At 40.2% G+C, this 16,309-nt stretch overlaps 1 protein-coding gene across 2 annotated transcripts; it reads right to left on the bottom strand.

The window, feature by feature from the left end:
* Positions 1 to 7,691: 7,691 nt before the first annotated feature.
* On the bottom strand, positions 7,692 to 15,783 carry LOC308091978 (scavenger receptor cysteine-rich type 1 protein M130-like). Of its 2 annotated transcripts, none has more exons than XM_080437752.1 (10): positions 15,627 to 15,783; positions 14,323 to 14,622; positions 13,201 to 13,506; positions 12,804 to 13,106; positions 11,827 to 12,126; positions 10,948 to 11,097; positions 10,129 to 10,246; positions 9,312 to 9,478; positions 8,423 to 8,614; positions 7,692 to 7,915 (listed from the first exon to the last, which is right to left on the bottom strand). In XM_080437752.1, exons 1-9 carry the CDS (start codon positions 15,694 to 15,696, stop codon positions 8,469 to 8,471), a joined length of 1,860 nt encoding a protein of 619 aa, XP_080293878.1. In that variant the 5' UTR covers positions 15,697 to 15,783; the 3' UTR covers positions 7,692 to 7,915; positions 8,423 to 8,468. The 2 variants fall into 2 exon arrangements, with proteins under 2 accessions (XP_080293878.1, XP_080293879.1); XM_080437753.1 differs by having other exon boundaries at positions 8,465 to 8,614.
* Between the last annotated feature and the right edge of the window lie 526 nt (positions 15,784 to 16,309).

Below are 16,309 nucleotides of genomic sequence, written 5' to 3'. Positions count from 1 at the left end.
TTTGTCAATTATATAGTAGTAAGATGAGACCTTTTGAGCGTACTAGCAGTGGAGGAAGCAGCTGCTGCTGTAGGCTACATTGTATTGCCAGCACTTTGACTATAATATTGGCCTATACATTAACATTGTAAATGTCTAGCGTTTAAAAGATTTGGACTTCTGCTTTTTTTTCTTTTTCTTTATTAAAAGAACACATGTAGAAGCTGTTCAGAGAATCAGAATCAGAATCAGAATCAGAACAGGTTGTACGTGAGGTACGTGAGTACGTGAGCATAGCACGGTTTGGGTTAAAATGCTAATACAAAATGGGCATATCGTTTAAATCATGTTCGACAATTAACCATCCATCAAGGTGTTTTCCCTATTTATTCTGACTGAAGAATCTACAACCTTCCCTTCCTCAGCAAAATATTGAAAAGCTTGTCTTTTCTGCTCATTAGATTATGAGACTTATTGTGTTAAAGTGTCATATTTTGGCCTGAGGGTGGCGCTACAGGATAGGCCATGGGCTCACCAAAATTGGTAGAGGTCGTCTGGAAAGCATGAATGTGCTCAGTCACTGAAAGCTGCCCATTAGATCTTGAGATGACTTGTTAGCAGTTGAAAAGGCCATTGGGGTACAATGATGAGACCACATCATCTGATGAGCATGAAGGTGCAGAGCAGATTCCATAATAATAAGGCAGACAGTATTTATAGTTGTCATGGTATCTTGTTTTTGGAATTAAATGTGTATGTGGAAATGTTGGCCTATAGACGAATCCACAGAAGCGCTGACACATGCAGCTATGGCTGCCTACAGGCAACGCGTCTCAAATAAATATATCTCAAATATTTTGTGCCAGTGATTTTTCAAAAATAGCAGATCTACAAGGTCATACCATGGCATTCGGTGCCACGCTATGAGCTTGAAGATCTGCTATTTTTCAATAGTCAAAGTATAACATAATGGTTAAAGTGGCTAAAATGATTGTGACGCTATATTAACTCATTTTGCTGGGGACCACCCCAGATCCCACTTTGGCTAGACCAAAGACCATGACAGATGAACGGTCAGTCTATTTGAACCAGTCCATGTTCAGTGTCAGTACTGTGCTCTTCATGCGTCTGTGCCCCTCTGATCACTGTTGGCTAGCCGGCAGCCTTGGTTTGCTACACCTGGGGTTAGAGTATATAAGATCCTCTCCTTGAAAGCTCTCAGTCTTTCTATATCCTCTCCAGAGCCTGTCTTGGGTGCTACCTGGCCTGAATATTGAGATTATTATTACAAAACATACATTAACCACTTTAGCCCGGTTGGCTATTTGAAAATAGCCGATCTACAAGCTCTGCTATTTTCAAATGATTTTATACATTTGGGAACTTGCAAAATGGGACATTCTGGATAATGAGTACTTTTACTTTTGGTACTTTAAGTTTATTTTGATGCCAATACTTTTGTACTTTTACTCAAGTACATTTTGAATACAGACTTGTACTTGTAACAGACTATTTCTAGAATGGGGTATTGAATAGGTTATTGATACTTTTACTTAAAGGGGAATTACCACTCATTTTCAACATTAAACTATGTCTTTAATACACCCTAGAGCTGTTGTGTGGAAATAAGATTGTCCCCCCGCTTCTATGTTGCCTAGAACTGGAGAATTGATTGAGGTCATGTGATCAGTGACATACGCACGGTGTACTTTTGGCTCCGCCCTCTAGGCTGCTGCATTCACTATACTGGTGAATCTCACTTCCAGCTGAAACTTGTAGTAGTTTATAATGGCGTTATGGTTATATCACATATATTTTGTGCGTGAGTACGCTGCCGCGGCGCAGTGATTCTGGACACAAACATTAGTACCATGTGACAGAGGGGTCGAAATTGAACGAAACTTGCTCTATATGGTAGAAATAGGTCAACAATACAAATGACGCTAGTTTTTTTAATTTATTTATTTTTAATGAGCAGCCCCCACCAAATCTACTAATCTACCGGAACTACTTCATATTTATCAGAACCGGACCATAACTCTGACCACGGGACTCGGGCAATCAATTAATACCTCTGCAACCACTACATTAATGGTAAGTATTTCCTACAGAAAATACTCAAAAAATCTGAACTAACCCTTTAAGACCAGGGCCTAAAACTCTGGGGGCAGCATAAAACCCCTGACAGTGGCAATAATAATTATATGTGTTTGGATTAGCTTATATAGTTGTTATTGGTTATGTGTAAATAAAACATACAGGTTACTATCTGATATACAGTAAAATATATTTACTGAAGGTTAAAGAGTTAAAATAAGTTTATGCTGGGCAAGTGTGAGAAGGGTTGCTATGGTGATTTTCTGACTCACCAAAACAAACATACCAGGAGTCTCTCTCTCTCTCCCTCTCTCTCTCTCTCTCTCTCTCTCTCTCTCTCTCTCTCTCTCTCTCTCTCTCTCTCTCTCTCTCTCTCTCTCTCTCTCTCTCTCTCTCTCTCTCTCTCTCTCTCTCTCTCTCAGCTAAGATCTATTAACATGGATTGAGATACAATTATTAATAATAATAATAATAATAATAATAATAATAATAATAATAATAATAATACATTGAAGTAGTACTGTACCTTTCCATTTCAGATTCAATACAAGACGTGCTAATCATAACAGCTTCCTGTCAGTATGTCAGTGAGACTGTAAGGTTACTGAGAAACCACATCCAGATGAAAAGATAAAGTTGTAGATGAGAGTTGATGTGTTAAACACAGGAGCAGAAGACAGAAAGTCGTGTTCCAGTGAAGAGCTTCAGTCTACAGTGAGACTAAATCATCTGAAGACAATATGCATCAAATAGTGATATTATTCATTATGTTGGGGGGCTCAGGTAGGTAACTGATTAAACTATTGGTTGATGTCACTTGATTTTAAAATATTGCTGATTGTCTTTAAATCACTCAATAGTTTAGGATTAGGGTACAAATGCAAGGGTCTTGTTTTCTAAATATGACCTCTTAAGACATCTCAGGTCGTCTGCAACAGGTCTGAAAACGGGTTCAAGTTAAAACAAAATCAAGAAAAATCAAAGAACACATATTAAGATTATTGCGAACGCGGAAGGAGGCTTGGCGAAGCCGCGCCTCCGACCAAGTGGAGCTTACTATGTAACCGTGCTCGGGTTGTGTGTGTGTGTGTGTGTCTCTGTCCGTCTGTGTGCGTGCACTGCCTCAGCCCTGTGTGCAGCCAAGTAAATGTCCAATATAGACGTACCATACATCAAATGAAAGGTCTTTGAAAACTGAACACACCTGTCAAGGTTGCGTTTAAGCCCGCCCCTTCCCCCGGAAGCCACGCCCCGGAGAAGGCTCCTAAAAACTCCCCATTGAAACCCCATGTTAAATGAAAAGTGCCCGAATCGCTCCGAAACTTTTTCTACCCCCCCTAAGTGGGGGTCTACGAACGAATACTTTGGGCTTGGATTTTGGCTCCGCCCCCCGGAAGTGGGTGAAACAGGCACTTCAAACACTTTGTTGAATTGTTCAAAAACATTCAAAGTTTTTTTTTTGTGAATTAGCATTTTTCTAAGATGCTCCTTTTAACGCAGATTTTTTTTCTATTTTTTCTATATTTTTTTATTGGTTACTTTTTTTTAGATGATTTATTTTCATTATTATTATAATTTTTTGGCGTTCGCTTCCCGCGTTCGCGCGTCTTACTTGTAGACTAAAAGATGTATTTCTAATGAAAGTAGTATTACCATTTTACTGCTTATGCCTCACGCTACAGAAACAGGAGATTGACTCCTGCCATATATGGGCCACATGGCTCATACGACTTACTTACTTTACTGCTTCACAGTGGTGCTGCTGCTGCTGTTGTTGTTGCTGCCGATGCTGTCAATCAGTGCCCTCTATTGTCTCTGGAAGGTAATTATACATGCATTCAATGCAAGACTGGAATAAAAATGAGGGAGTTAAACTGGTGTTCAAGTACAACAAAGAAAAGGGAGATAGGAGTGCTCGACACAGTGACGGACAGGGCTGGTTCTAGACCCCCTCCCACGCCCTAAAAAATGCACAATGCATGCCTTTATGCACAGCACATGCATCAAATGAGCCACACAATAGGCATAAAACTCAATATGTCACAAAATATACAAAATATCACCATAATAAAGGTGTATTTTAAGTCAGCATACAGCGTTGCAAATTGTCCTTACTGAGCTTGCCTCAATGAAAGTTAACTAAAGCTTGCCTCAATGAAAGTTAACTAAAGCTTGCCTCAATGAAAGTTAACTAAAGCTTGCCTCAATGAAAGTTAACTAAAGCTTGCCTCAATGAAAGTTAACTAAAGCTTGCCTCAATGAAAGTTAACTAAATCAATAATGTGTGGGTTGTAATCACACACAAAAACTAAACTCATAGAACTATTAGCTGTGGACCAGGAGGGGAATATTTCAAGCAGCAGTTTGTAAACTGAAGTGGTGGATGCCGTGGACCACAGTGAATTTGAACCGAGCACAACTATAGTTGTTTCAGTGCCAGCGAAGCCACACCCAGCACCAATGTGAGATGTTTTGACTGCCAGAGTATTTTCATAAAGTACTCCCCCATTGCCAGCAATTTTCGTGTTTTTTTTATTTTTATATTTTGAAAATGTTCATGAAAATAATTGATCAGTCTGTTTTTTAAAGACGCCGCACAAATCCGCCACCAGAGAGCAGCACATGATAGCTTGATCAGCTCCTGGTGTCTCTCTCACCCTTCTTGAGCGATTAGACAGGGAAAACCATGAAAACGGATGTGACGTCCTCCCAGATTGTTTTGATCGTCAAAATTACGTTGTGATACACGACGGCGATGACTGATCGTCACCCAGACCATAGATTATAGAAGAGAAACTGTCCGTTTGTCCGTCATACCGTGTGAAAAACCGTTTGTTTACCTATTTTGGACGAAATGACCGGGGGAAAATAATCAAAAACCGGAAACGGAACCCAGGACATGAAACCGGATGCAGATATGGGTGAAGTAAGTGGAACTCGAGAATAACATTGAATTTTAAGCAGCATAGCGCGATCAGAGATTAAACAATGAACGCAAATCCAACGCGTCTAACGCGTCAATGGCGTGGGTGGATTAAGTAGTTATTGACGCGTTTTCGAGTCAATGGCGTTTATAGAGTTAAGATGGCACAAATACTATGACGCGGAAATTGGGATTTCTACAGACAGTGTGGTAGACTGTGTGGTGAAATCTTTGTTGGGTGTCTTCCAAAAACTTTTATTGCAGAGGGAATGAAAGCCTATAAATCTAAGTTTTTTTTTTTTTATAATGATCTGGTTTTTAATGACGCATACTGTATATGGCTCACCTATACATGATTACATGTATGGGCTGTATTGTCAGGCACATGTGGCAAAAGCTTTATTGTATTAGAGTAAGCTGCTATTCCAACAGTGTTGGTAAAGCTTAAAAAAAAGAAAGTGCCTTCATTGAAAATTCCGTCAACAGTGCCCCCAACAGCCAGAACAGGTCATTTATCAGCACAGCTGAAAAAGGCTCAGATCATTCAGAGCGTTGAGAAAAAACGTTTCTAACATGTTGTAAGGACCTTTACAAATACAATATATTTTGGGGAAAATAGCATAAAATGACCACTTTAAAGGTGAGAACAATGGGAGCACTCAAATGAGCAGCACAACGTGTAAGTCTTACATTTATAGCTTAGTGGCCAGGTAAAATCTTAGACTAGCCCTAAACACAGTTTAATTTCTACTTGTTGGTGCACTGCAACCCACACTTACACTGATTGTAGAGAGACAGATATGACACAATAAGTTAATGTATGTTGCTGTTGTGTTTCTCCAGGCCACCAGAGGGCAGAATACAGGAGTGGAGAACATTTAGGTGGTTTATTATGACGCCCTTGGTTCCGGACACTGAAGCTGGACCGAGTGAAGAAGCAGGAGTCCAGGACAAAGACACAAATCTCCCTGGAGCTCATATCACATTCATATCATCTCCATCAAGGTTCGAACGTTTACACCACACTGAAATCAATCCAGGAAAATAATATTTCCTGCAGGAAAAATTACCCATGTGACATCTCCAAAATTGATCCAAAAGTCCCAAAACTCTGTCTAACTTGATAAAGTCTATCTGAGAGCCAAATCACCTAGTAGTAAATTGGGTAATTAATACAACAAAATAAGGGTCAAGGATTACTTATCTTTGTTGTTGGATGAACAGACATACTTGAACTGAAAGTTGGTCCATTAAGGACTTTTTTTTTGCAAAAGTTGCTTCATGGACCCGTTTCAACTGACTGTGTTAAACAGTTGAATTCATGAAATATGTCATGTTTGTTGTGTCTTTGTACTTTGAGAAATAAACCTTGTTGGTATGAAACTGAAGTGCATGCTGCCTCGCTGTGTTGTGTTGTAGAGGAAGCTCTCATTGGTTGCCATGAACACAAACAAATCCAACAGCTTTTCAATGCTTTCAAAACAGCAGCAAAACACACAGAGGGCCCTATCATCCACGAGAACCCGGTACCTGCTATTTGTGGGTAGGCCTATTAATGTAGAGGGTAGGAGTCGGACATAAATGTTGCGGATTCCAGATTTAACCCCACACTTAAAAATCTGATTGTATAGTGAAAATAGCAGATCTACAACTTCACAATGCGCTGTGAGCTTGTAGATCTGCTATTTTCACTCCTTTTGTAAAACATACAAAGTTGAAATATGGAGAGATATGAGGTTTCTGCCGGACAGCGACTATATCTCTGCGGTCGGGCAGAAACCAACTGCCCGACCGCAGTTGTCCAAAATATAAAATTTGCAGGAAATGAAAAAAGAAAAACATGTTTTTAAAACAACACAACACTGCCTCACCAAAGTTGGTATTGTGACTTTATTGTCAGATACTTGCATGTGTAATTATATTATCACCAAATCCAGCTCAAGTGGAGTTAGGAGGTTTTTGACCAGTGAATATGGAGATAGTGATTATGTTCGTTATTGCTTAGAATTATGAAGTCAGACGGGGAAAAAAAACCTAAGTCGTTATAAAGTTTGTTTGTCTTCTGCTCTGTGTGCTACGCATGGGAGAGGTGGTGGAGTTAGGAGGTTTGACTGACAGATCCAATGGAGTTAGGAGGTTTAGTCAGAAGCTTTTCAATACTTTTCATTGGTTCAATAGTTGTAAAAACCCACAGACAGACATAAAGGGTGTTCAATAGCACTGATTTATTAAAGAAAATGCCCGACACTGTATTTTGGAGTTGAGAGCACAGACAGCAGTCAAAGTGAACATAACACAAGGAACACATAGGTAAATGGCTATATAACAACTTTATTGATTATAGTTATGATAGAGTTTTAGACCACAAAAAAAAGTGGAGAATCCTACGGTTCCCAAGGAGGCAAAAATGTTTTAATGGTGTAATGTTTGGTAAGCACAAGGCAGGACGATAGATCACAGTTCTCTCTACAGTATCTACACAAACAGGAGACATCAACAAGTATGACTGACATGTCACATGTGTCTGTCTGCAACTAGCATGCTCAAGAACTATGTAGGCTCTACTAGGCTGCACTGCACTGCCATCTACTGACCACTGGTATATTAGCTAGTCTATTCTAATGCCGTATGTGAACGGGATTCACATCTGTACATTACACAATGCAAACACAATAGAGGAGGGAGACCACTGTATAATGCAAACAAAACAATATAAACATACATTTTTAATGCCTTCAAACAGCTATTCTACAACTTTTTGTTTGGGCAAAATGAACAAACGATTGGCTCAAAACCTCACAGACTATACTCAGCAAACGAGAGTTTTAGACCAGCAATAAAGGTGAGAAATGCAGCCAAAGGATTTAAACCATCCATGTTGATTGTCTGTGTGATTCTCCCAGTGCTCTCAGTCACCTGCATGGAAACACACACGCACGCACACGCACACACACACACACACACACACACACACACACACACACACACACACACACACACACACACACACACACACACACATGCAGTCATAATGTTAGAAAAAACATATACCAAAAGTAAAGTACTCATTATGCAGAATGTCCCGTTTCACAAGGTATTATATCGTGTATAAAATATATAAAAATATTTTGAAAATGGCAGATCTACAAGCAGATCTACAACTTTGGCAGATCTACAAGCAGATCTACAACTTTGGCAGATCTACAACGCTGTGAGCTATTTTCAAATAGCCTAGGTATAAAATAGAGCTAAAGAGGTTAATGTATGTTTTATAATGTAATAATTTGTATCTGCAAAGTAGCTAGTAACTAGAGTTTTCAAATAATTGTAGAGGAGTAAAAAGTACAATATTTGCCTCAGAGATGTAATGGAGTAGAAGTAAAAGTATTGGAAATTGGAAATACTCAAGTAAAGTAAAACTACCTCGACATTGTATACTTAAGTACAGTACTTGAGTACACGTACTTAGTTACTTTCGACCAGTGCAGTTATACAGCCTATTGAGTCCTTCCATGTCATCAAAACTCAGCCTGGTGTACTGCTTGATGGGCTGGTTGTCATGGGAACCTCCCTGGTTCCAACTGTTGATGTTGTTGAAGCCGCCGTCCTCCTGGCCTAGAAAGATAACATGTCAAAAATCAATACACTAAATGGTGCGTGTGTGTGTGTGTGTGTGTGTGTGTGTGTGTGTGTGTGTGTGTGTGTGTGTGTGTGTGTGTGTGTGTGTGTGTGTGTGTGTGTGTGCGTGTGCGTGCGTGTGTCTCAGTGGTGGAAAAAGTACTCAAATGTTTTACTTAAGTAAAAGTGTCAACACTGCAAAGTCCAGAATTCAAAATGTAGGCTACTTGAGTAAAAGTACAAAGTATTTTCATCAAAATATACTACCTAAAGTAAAAGTACTCATTATCCAAAATGTCCCATTTCAAGTATTCAAATGTATACATATCTTTTGAAAATAGCAGATCAACAAGCTTGTTGAGCTTGTAGATCTGCTATTTTAAAATGGCCGATATAGGGCTGAAGTGGTTACGTTTTGTAATATTAATCAAAATCTACAAGGTAACTAGTAATTCAAGTTTTCAAATAATTGTAGTGGAATAAAAGTACAATATTTGCCTCTGAGATGTAGTGGAGTAAAAGTATTGTAAATTGGAAATACTTGAGTAAAGTTCAAATAGAACTGCCTGCCTGCCTGTCTGTCTGTCTGTCTGTCTGTCTGTCTGTCTGTCTGTCTGTCTGTCTGTCTGTCTGTCTGTCTGTCTGTCTGTCTGTCTGTCTGTCTATTCCATGGTTTTGGGAGTAATGATCGTACCAGAGACGACGGTCAGGAGGTCATTGTCCCCGTCAGAGTGGCGGCGTTCGGGGTCGAAGGTCAGGGCGCGGAGCAGCACACGCTGGACGCTGTTGTGGACAACGCAACCGTGGCGACTCAGAGACACCGTCTGGTTGTTACCATGACGACCCAAGTACGAGTGACACCTGCAGCAAACCACCCAGAGAGAGGGAGAGAGAGAGAGAGAGAGAGAGAGAGAGAGAGAGAGAGAGAGAGAGAGAGAGAGAGAGAGAGAGAGAGAGAGAGAGAGAGAGAGAGAGGAACAAGGATTATTTTATAACAGTTTTTATCAAACATCTTCATGTCAAGGACCCTCAAATTAATATGTATTTGGCCCCAATCTGAAAAGACTGTGTGAATTGTGTTTTCTAAACGCAATCAACAATTTTTCATCTCGTTATCATATCATTCGTCAACAATTCGTCATTCTGTTTGGATGAAAAATAAAATGTTAATGAAATGTTAAGAGTTATTGTTGACTGTTTCCTTACAAAAGCCTTTTTGTGTAACTAATGCCTTTGATTTGTTTCTTGCCGAAAATAACAGATGTATTGCATATCGTTGCTGTCAGGCTCATTTTACTTTATATCTCCGTACAAAAGTAGTGAACATAGAAGATCGACTATTTTCACTCGTTTAATTGTTTTAAAAGAAAATTATAAAAAAGTTACGGGCTTTTGGACACAGACCTACAAGGTTTCCACTCGACAGTGACGATATTTAGCTTTAAGATCCGTTATTGGCAGCGAGCTTCCCCAATCAAGTTCTACGTCAATGTGTCTTCATCCTCACTCACCCGTTGAGGGACTGGATGTGGAGGTAGTCCCTCTGGATGGAACGCTGGACAAAGCGGACGCAGGAGAAGCCAGAGAAAGACTGAAGAGCTCCCTGGATGATTGACCGCTCCCTGACGGCTGTCAGAACATAGTAACAGACTCACTTCAGAACAATACAAAACTTTGTGTGGAACAAAGCTTTACAAACGCTAAATGCACGTATGAAGAAGGGTGTTCAGGGGATTGATTCGCTGTGGGGAGAATTGTGTCAATATTTCCCTTTTTGACAGTCTGATATTGTTTTTTTTATATTTATATGTTATATTATTATATTTATTTATATTTTGATATCACAATAACAAAAGTCAAGAGATGAAAATGTCAAAGAAAAATCTAAAAGTTTAAATTTAACCATGTTTTCTGTTTAAACAGCAAATTTTATGATATGATATGATATGGTACAATGTTCCGTCTACTCGTCTACGCGTCTCAGAGGTGAGCTGTGGTGGACAGGTAAAAAACCTGTCTATATACCAATAGTATCATCAGTGATGATGATGCAAGAACAATGGCTTCTATTTCAGCACGCTAACTTTCCCGGAAGAGAAAGGCTGTAGGCTGTCACTGGCAGGCAGGTTTCTGCACTGTCCATAGCCCACCAATGAGACACAGGCTGGCTGAGCTGATCATAGCAATGAGCATTGGTGAGGAAAAATGATATGGAAGATATGGTTGCAAATGAGTGAAGTGCCCCTTTATGCTCTGTTTTTTTTGGGGGGGGGTTTAGTTTAGTTTAGTTTGTGTGTTTGCTAATCAAAAGCTGTCAGTACAGAACTTACTGTAGTGGTTTGCGATGACGTAAGGCACGTAGACCTTGCCGTCATGTGACTTGTCCCACATGGGATCAGTGTCCCCCTCGCTCTGCTTGTCATCAGTCGTCTCCTCTGCAACCTTGGACTCATCTTCAGTGTGCTCTGTGGACTGAGGACCTACAACAGAGAAAACCCGCTTACGGTCACACTTCTGTGTCACAACGCCAGGAAAGGAAGGATTTCGGTTATGTATTCAAGATGTAAACAAGATGCAGATTCAGTCAAATTGTTTACATGAGAAAGACATACCCTAAAACACATTTACTGGCCCACAAACACCAGTAGTGTACCATTTTAAGTATGCAAGACCCCCCTGCTGGTGCCTGGGGTATGTGTTAGTAAACTATTTGATTAATATTAAGATATGTAAGTGGTTATTATGCTGTGTTTTACATGTGTGCTTTTTATACTTTTAGTTATTTTGGGGGGCTTTTCTAAGCCTTTATATTTGACAGTGATAGTTGAGAGACACATGAAATGCAGAGAGAGAATATAGGGAATGACATACAGCAGATAGTCGGGCCGGGTGGGAATCGAACCAGGGACTCGCTTATTGCACTCATGTGGTATGTGAGCTAAATATTTGGCTATCGGGATGCCCTGTGTTTTTAGACTTTTATACTAATTATTCTACTTAGCTGTGGTACTTGTATTTACTTTCAGTGCTTGTCAACCATGGGGTAAATGTTAAATATAGATTATAAATATAGACGCAAGCAGAAATGAACAGGTCCAAGCACAGAAAAGGAAGTGACAGACACAGACAGACAGACAGACAGACCCAACGCCCGACCGACCGACAGACAGACATATAGATGTGTGATTGTTGAAGTAAAGGTTTGTTACCTGTACATGTCAAGCCAAATGTGTTGAAGGAACTATCAGACTCGACTGTTCCACACTCTCTCAGCGAAGACTCAGACCCAAGACAGACAGAGTTAGTATACCATGTAGATTGACGTGTAGCTTCATTAATCTTCTCTGTTGAAACTGCAGAGCCACAGCCCAGCTGTTTACACACTACAGCTGATGAGTTCAAGTTCCAGGCAGACCAACCACCCACTGGCCTCCACTCTTCCTGGTGTTTCATCTCCAGTCTACCAGTACAGTGACTGGTTCCTCCCATCAACCTGACATCATTAGCACCTGCATGGAGACAACAGATAAAGGAGGTCAGAAAAAAATATGATAACTAGAAAACGTGCTCCTCGGAGCACAGGTCTCCGCCAGGTCAGGTAGGTTATTGTGGGCCAGCAATGTTCAGAATACACCAATCACGATGGAATATGAAAAATCTGAGGGATCCATCTTGATCACTAGACTATAGAGATAATGTATACCGATTTGTGTGATGTTTGGACCAAATCTGTAGGAGTAATATGTTTTTTATTTTTGCAAAAATCGTCCTCCTGGTGGCGCTTATGACAGGCCGATCTGGAAAAATTGGGGCAGAGGTTCTGTCCTGGCACCAAGTGAGTGTGCGTGCACAGTTTCGCTGCGATCGGGCCAACGGTGCCGGATATTAGCTGCTCGCAGACAGACGGACACACAGACGGACGGACGGACAGACAAACAGGGTGCAAAACATAGTGTCTGCCACGGATTCGGCCTGGCGGAGACAATAATAATAATATATGACTCTAAAATGATAATACATGCATACATACATACACACATACATACATATACATACATACATAGTATACATACATACATACATACATACATACATACATACATACATACATACATACATACATACATACATACATACATACATACATACATACATAAGTATAGTATTGGTAATAAAGGTTAATTACCTGTACATGTCAGGTCAAATGTGTAGAAGGAAGCATCAGACTCCATTGTTCCACACTCTCTCAGTGAAGACTCCGACCCAAGACAGAAAGAGTTAGTCCACCATGTAGATTGACGCGTAGCCTTATTAAACATCCTTTCTGTTGCAACGGCGGAGCCACAGCCCAGCCGTTTACACATTACAGCTGATGAGTTCAAGTTCCAGACAGACCAACCACCCACTGGTCTCCACTCTTCCTCATGTTCCATCTCCAGTCTACCAGAACAGTGAGTGGCTCCTCCCACCAACCTGACATCATTAGGCTCTGTACAGAGACAAGAGAGTAATGAGTAAAAACTAAAGTAATATTACAGGGAATCTAAAATAATAATCCAAAATAAGTGCAGTTTGTGTTTTACCTGAGCAGGTAAGTCCCATAACCTTGTCAGGTGAGCAACTGTTTCTAGTTGAGCTTGAGGTTCCACAATCCAGGAGAGCAGACTCGTTGCCTTCACACTGGAACTCTTTGTTCTGCATTGGAGCCTTCACTTCTCCATAGAGCGCCCCCTGCAGGACTGAAGGAGCCCCACAGCCAAGCTCCCTACAGACGACCTCTCCGTCCTGTTGGTCAAAGTCACCTTCGCACACTGAGACCCATGACTGTTCAGACTTCACCTCCACTCTGCCTGAACACAAACTAGTCCCATTCACCAACCTCACAGACTCTGGAGAGAGAGAGAGAGAGAGAGAGAGAGAGAGAGAGAGAGAGAGAGAGAGTGAGTTTGTTTAAACAAATATTCATGGTGTTGTAAACACATCAGAGACAAGCTGTTTTATCGTACTCCTAAATATTAAAGACAGATACTACAACATTAAGATAAGATAATACAAGATAAGATAGGCGTTTTTGATTCCATCCTACAAATGATTAAGACTCACTTGGGACAACAAACGATATTGGGGGGATGTCAATTCATGTAAAGCTAGGGTAAGTGATATATATTTTTTTATATTTTATATATTTTTGGGTTAAAAGGTTAAAGTACTATTCTGATAGTATTCATTGCTACAGAGCGTTTGTTCTGTCACAGGGGTCTCTCCAGCTCTTTAGTAAACAGAATATAAATACATTTTCAGGTAGGTGACAACACTCTATAGCAATGAGTATCAGAATATAGAGCTATTTAACACTTATTTTAACAAATTAAATCACTTACCCTAAATGTAATCAAATAATACATTACTATATGAAATACTTTTTTCTATTATTGGGGTCATGTCTTGACAGTTGAGACTTGACACTTGTGCTGAAAGGCACTAAAGACTTGAGATTTGACTTGAGACTGCCAAAATACTTTACAGCAGCTCTGATAACAAATGCTATTTAAAGTTAGGTGAAGGAAGCAGCATACTATCACTTAGACAAAGATCTATGCATATTATAATGTTAGAAAGTGGTTAAAAAGAGTAAGTAGAAACTGAAGAGATGCTAAAACAGGAAGTTGTCGGAAGTTAAACTATTATAGCATTATTCGTATTACCTGAACAGTTCACACCCAGTCTGTAGAAGGAATTACTAGACTCCTTTTGTCCACACTCCTTCAGCGAAGACTCAGTCCCAACACAGGAAGATGTAATCCACCACACAGGGTCTACAGCTGTAGAATGATAACTCCTTTCTGTTGAAACAGCAGAGCCACAGTCCAGCTGTCTACACACTACAGATGATGACTTCAGGTTCCAGTGCGGCTCATCCGCTGGTCTCCACTCTCCCTGGTGTTTCATCTCCAGTCTACCATTACAGCTACTGCTTCCGCCCACCAACCGGACCTCACCAGGCTCTGTACAGAGAGAAGAGAGTAAGCAGGAGAAAACGTTATATTATTTTAATTTGAAGAAAACCCTCTAGACTAAAATGTATTGTAAGGGATGGGTTTGATCCATGCCTCTGCTTTTGATATCCTCCATCACATGTTTTATCCCTGCTTATGTACAGTCTTAATTAAATACATGCATATCTTTAGGGGAAATGTAGACTGCCTGATATGTTTGATATGCATGTTTGCTAATATCAAAATGTAAACATGTTATACCAATAAATGTATGTTAACGACATTAACCCTGGCGTCCCTATTTTTCACACATTTTCCAGATTTGCCAAAATGTGTACATTTTCAGCAAAAAGAAAAAGAAAGCTAAAATAGCCTATTTACAAGCCCACTTTGATAACCACTGCTATAAACCACATATTGTGCAGTCATACATGTACTGTACAAGTGCCACCACTGCACTGGTAAAACTGCAAGCTGGAGTGAAGCAGTATGGGTATTGTAGTTATAGTCATACATGTATGAGTAATACAACAGAGGCACATGGAGCTGCCACCGCTGAAGGCCAAAGTGGACAGAATATCCTGCAGCTAGAATGAAGCAGTGCAAAGATGGACAAGTGCAGCATAGCTGGTGGTTTTTGGTTCCTTTAAGCAAAAGGTCCATAGACGTATATGTTCAAGAAGTTGGACATGACACATTTACAAGTTGATACAATTAACAGATAACGTCATTATCTACTGATGGCAACTGAACTTTATTTAACATTTTCATATTTCGACTCTGACTCTATGAATCATAATTATGTTAAAAAAAAATACATATAAATATATTTTAATTTGAAAAAAACACATTTTCCCATTTTCAGTCTCAACCACTTGAACCCCAGCATCCCTGATCTGGGGGTAACATTTGCCAAAAATAGCAGATCTACAAGCTCTGAAGTACAGTTGCAACTCAGGTCTGTTTGACTAAGTATAGAGCATTTATGTGGTCAAATATAAATATTGTCTTACCTTGAGCATTCACCAGGTTGAGAGTATGCATGCACACCAACAGGAGACAGCTTTGTATTATCACATGCATGGTTTCTGAATCACCCTGAACAACACAGCAGAAACTTTTTTTTACAAGGAAAACAATTGCTCAATGAGTTCCTCAAGTCGATCTCTCCACAGCTGTCAGGGAAAGGATGATTTAGGGGAACGAACACACAGCTTCTTATATAGCAAAGATGTTGATGCATGACGAACAGACGCCAATTTGGATTGGCTGACAGGATGGAATGTGGAATTATCCATATTGCATAACACAATTAAACAGAGAGAGAGAGAGAGAGAGAGAGAGAGAGAGAGAGAGAGAGAGAGAGAGAGAGAGAGAGAGAGAGAGTGTGTGTGTGTGTGTGTGTGTGTGTGTGTGTGTGTGTGTGTGTGTGCGTGCGTGCGTGCGTGCGTGCGTGCGTGCGTGCGTGCGTGCGTGCGTGTGTGTGTGTGTGTGTTGAATGACTCATGGTGTGTTGCAACTATGTAAAAATAAAAACAAATACAACCTGGCACAACAGTGTGTGTGGTTTATGTGCAACTTTGGTATGTGGATGTTTTTATCAGAACTTTCCAGAGCAGGTGTCTTCAATGGTTTTCAGGCCAAGGACCCCTTAGCTGAGAGAGAGATGAAGCAGGGACCCCACTACATAATGTAT

Source organism: Gymnoscopelus braueri (genome assembly GCF_963280865.1).
Source record: "Gymnoscopelus braueri genome assembly, chromosome: 9".
Taxonomy (NCBI): domain Eukaryota; kingdom Metazoa; phylum Chordata; class Actinopteri; order Myctophiformes; family Myctophidae; genus Gymnoscopelus; species Gymnoscopelus braueri.
Note: the sequence above shows the minus strand (reverse complement) of the source record. Positions and strands in the feature narration are given on the sequence as shown.

Coding starts and splice junctions, on each gene's coding strand:
- LOC308091978 (XM_080437752.1), bottom strand. CDS start 15,696: ATGCATGTGATAATACAAAGCTGTCTCCTGTTGGTGTGCATGCATACT. Junction 12,127..12,803: donor ATTTGACCTGACATGTACAG/GTAATTAACCTT, acceptor GTCTCCATGCAG/GTGCTAATGATGTCAGGTTG. Junction 8,615..9,311: donor CCTCCTGACCGTCGTCTCTG/GTACGATCATTA, acceptor TTATCTTTCTAG/GCCAGGAGGACGGCGGCTTC.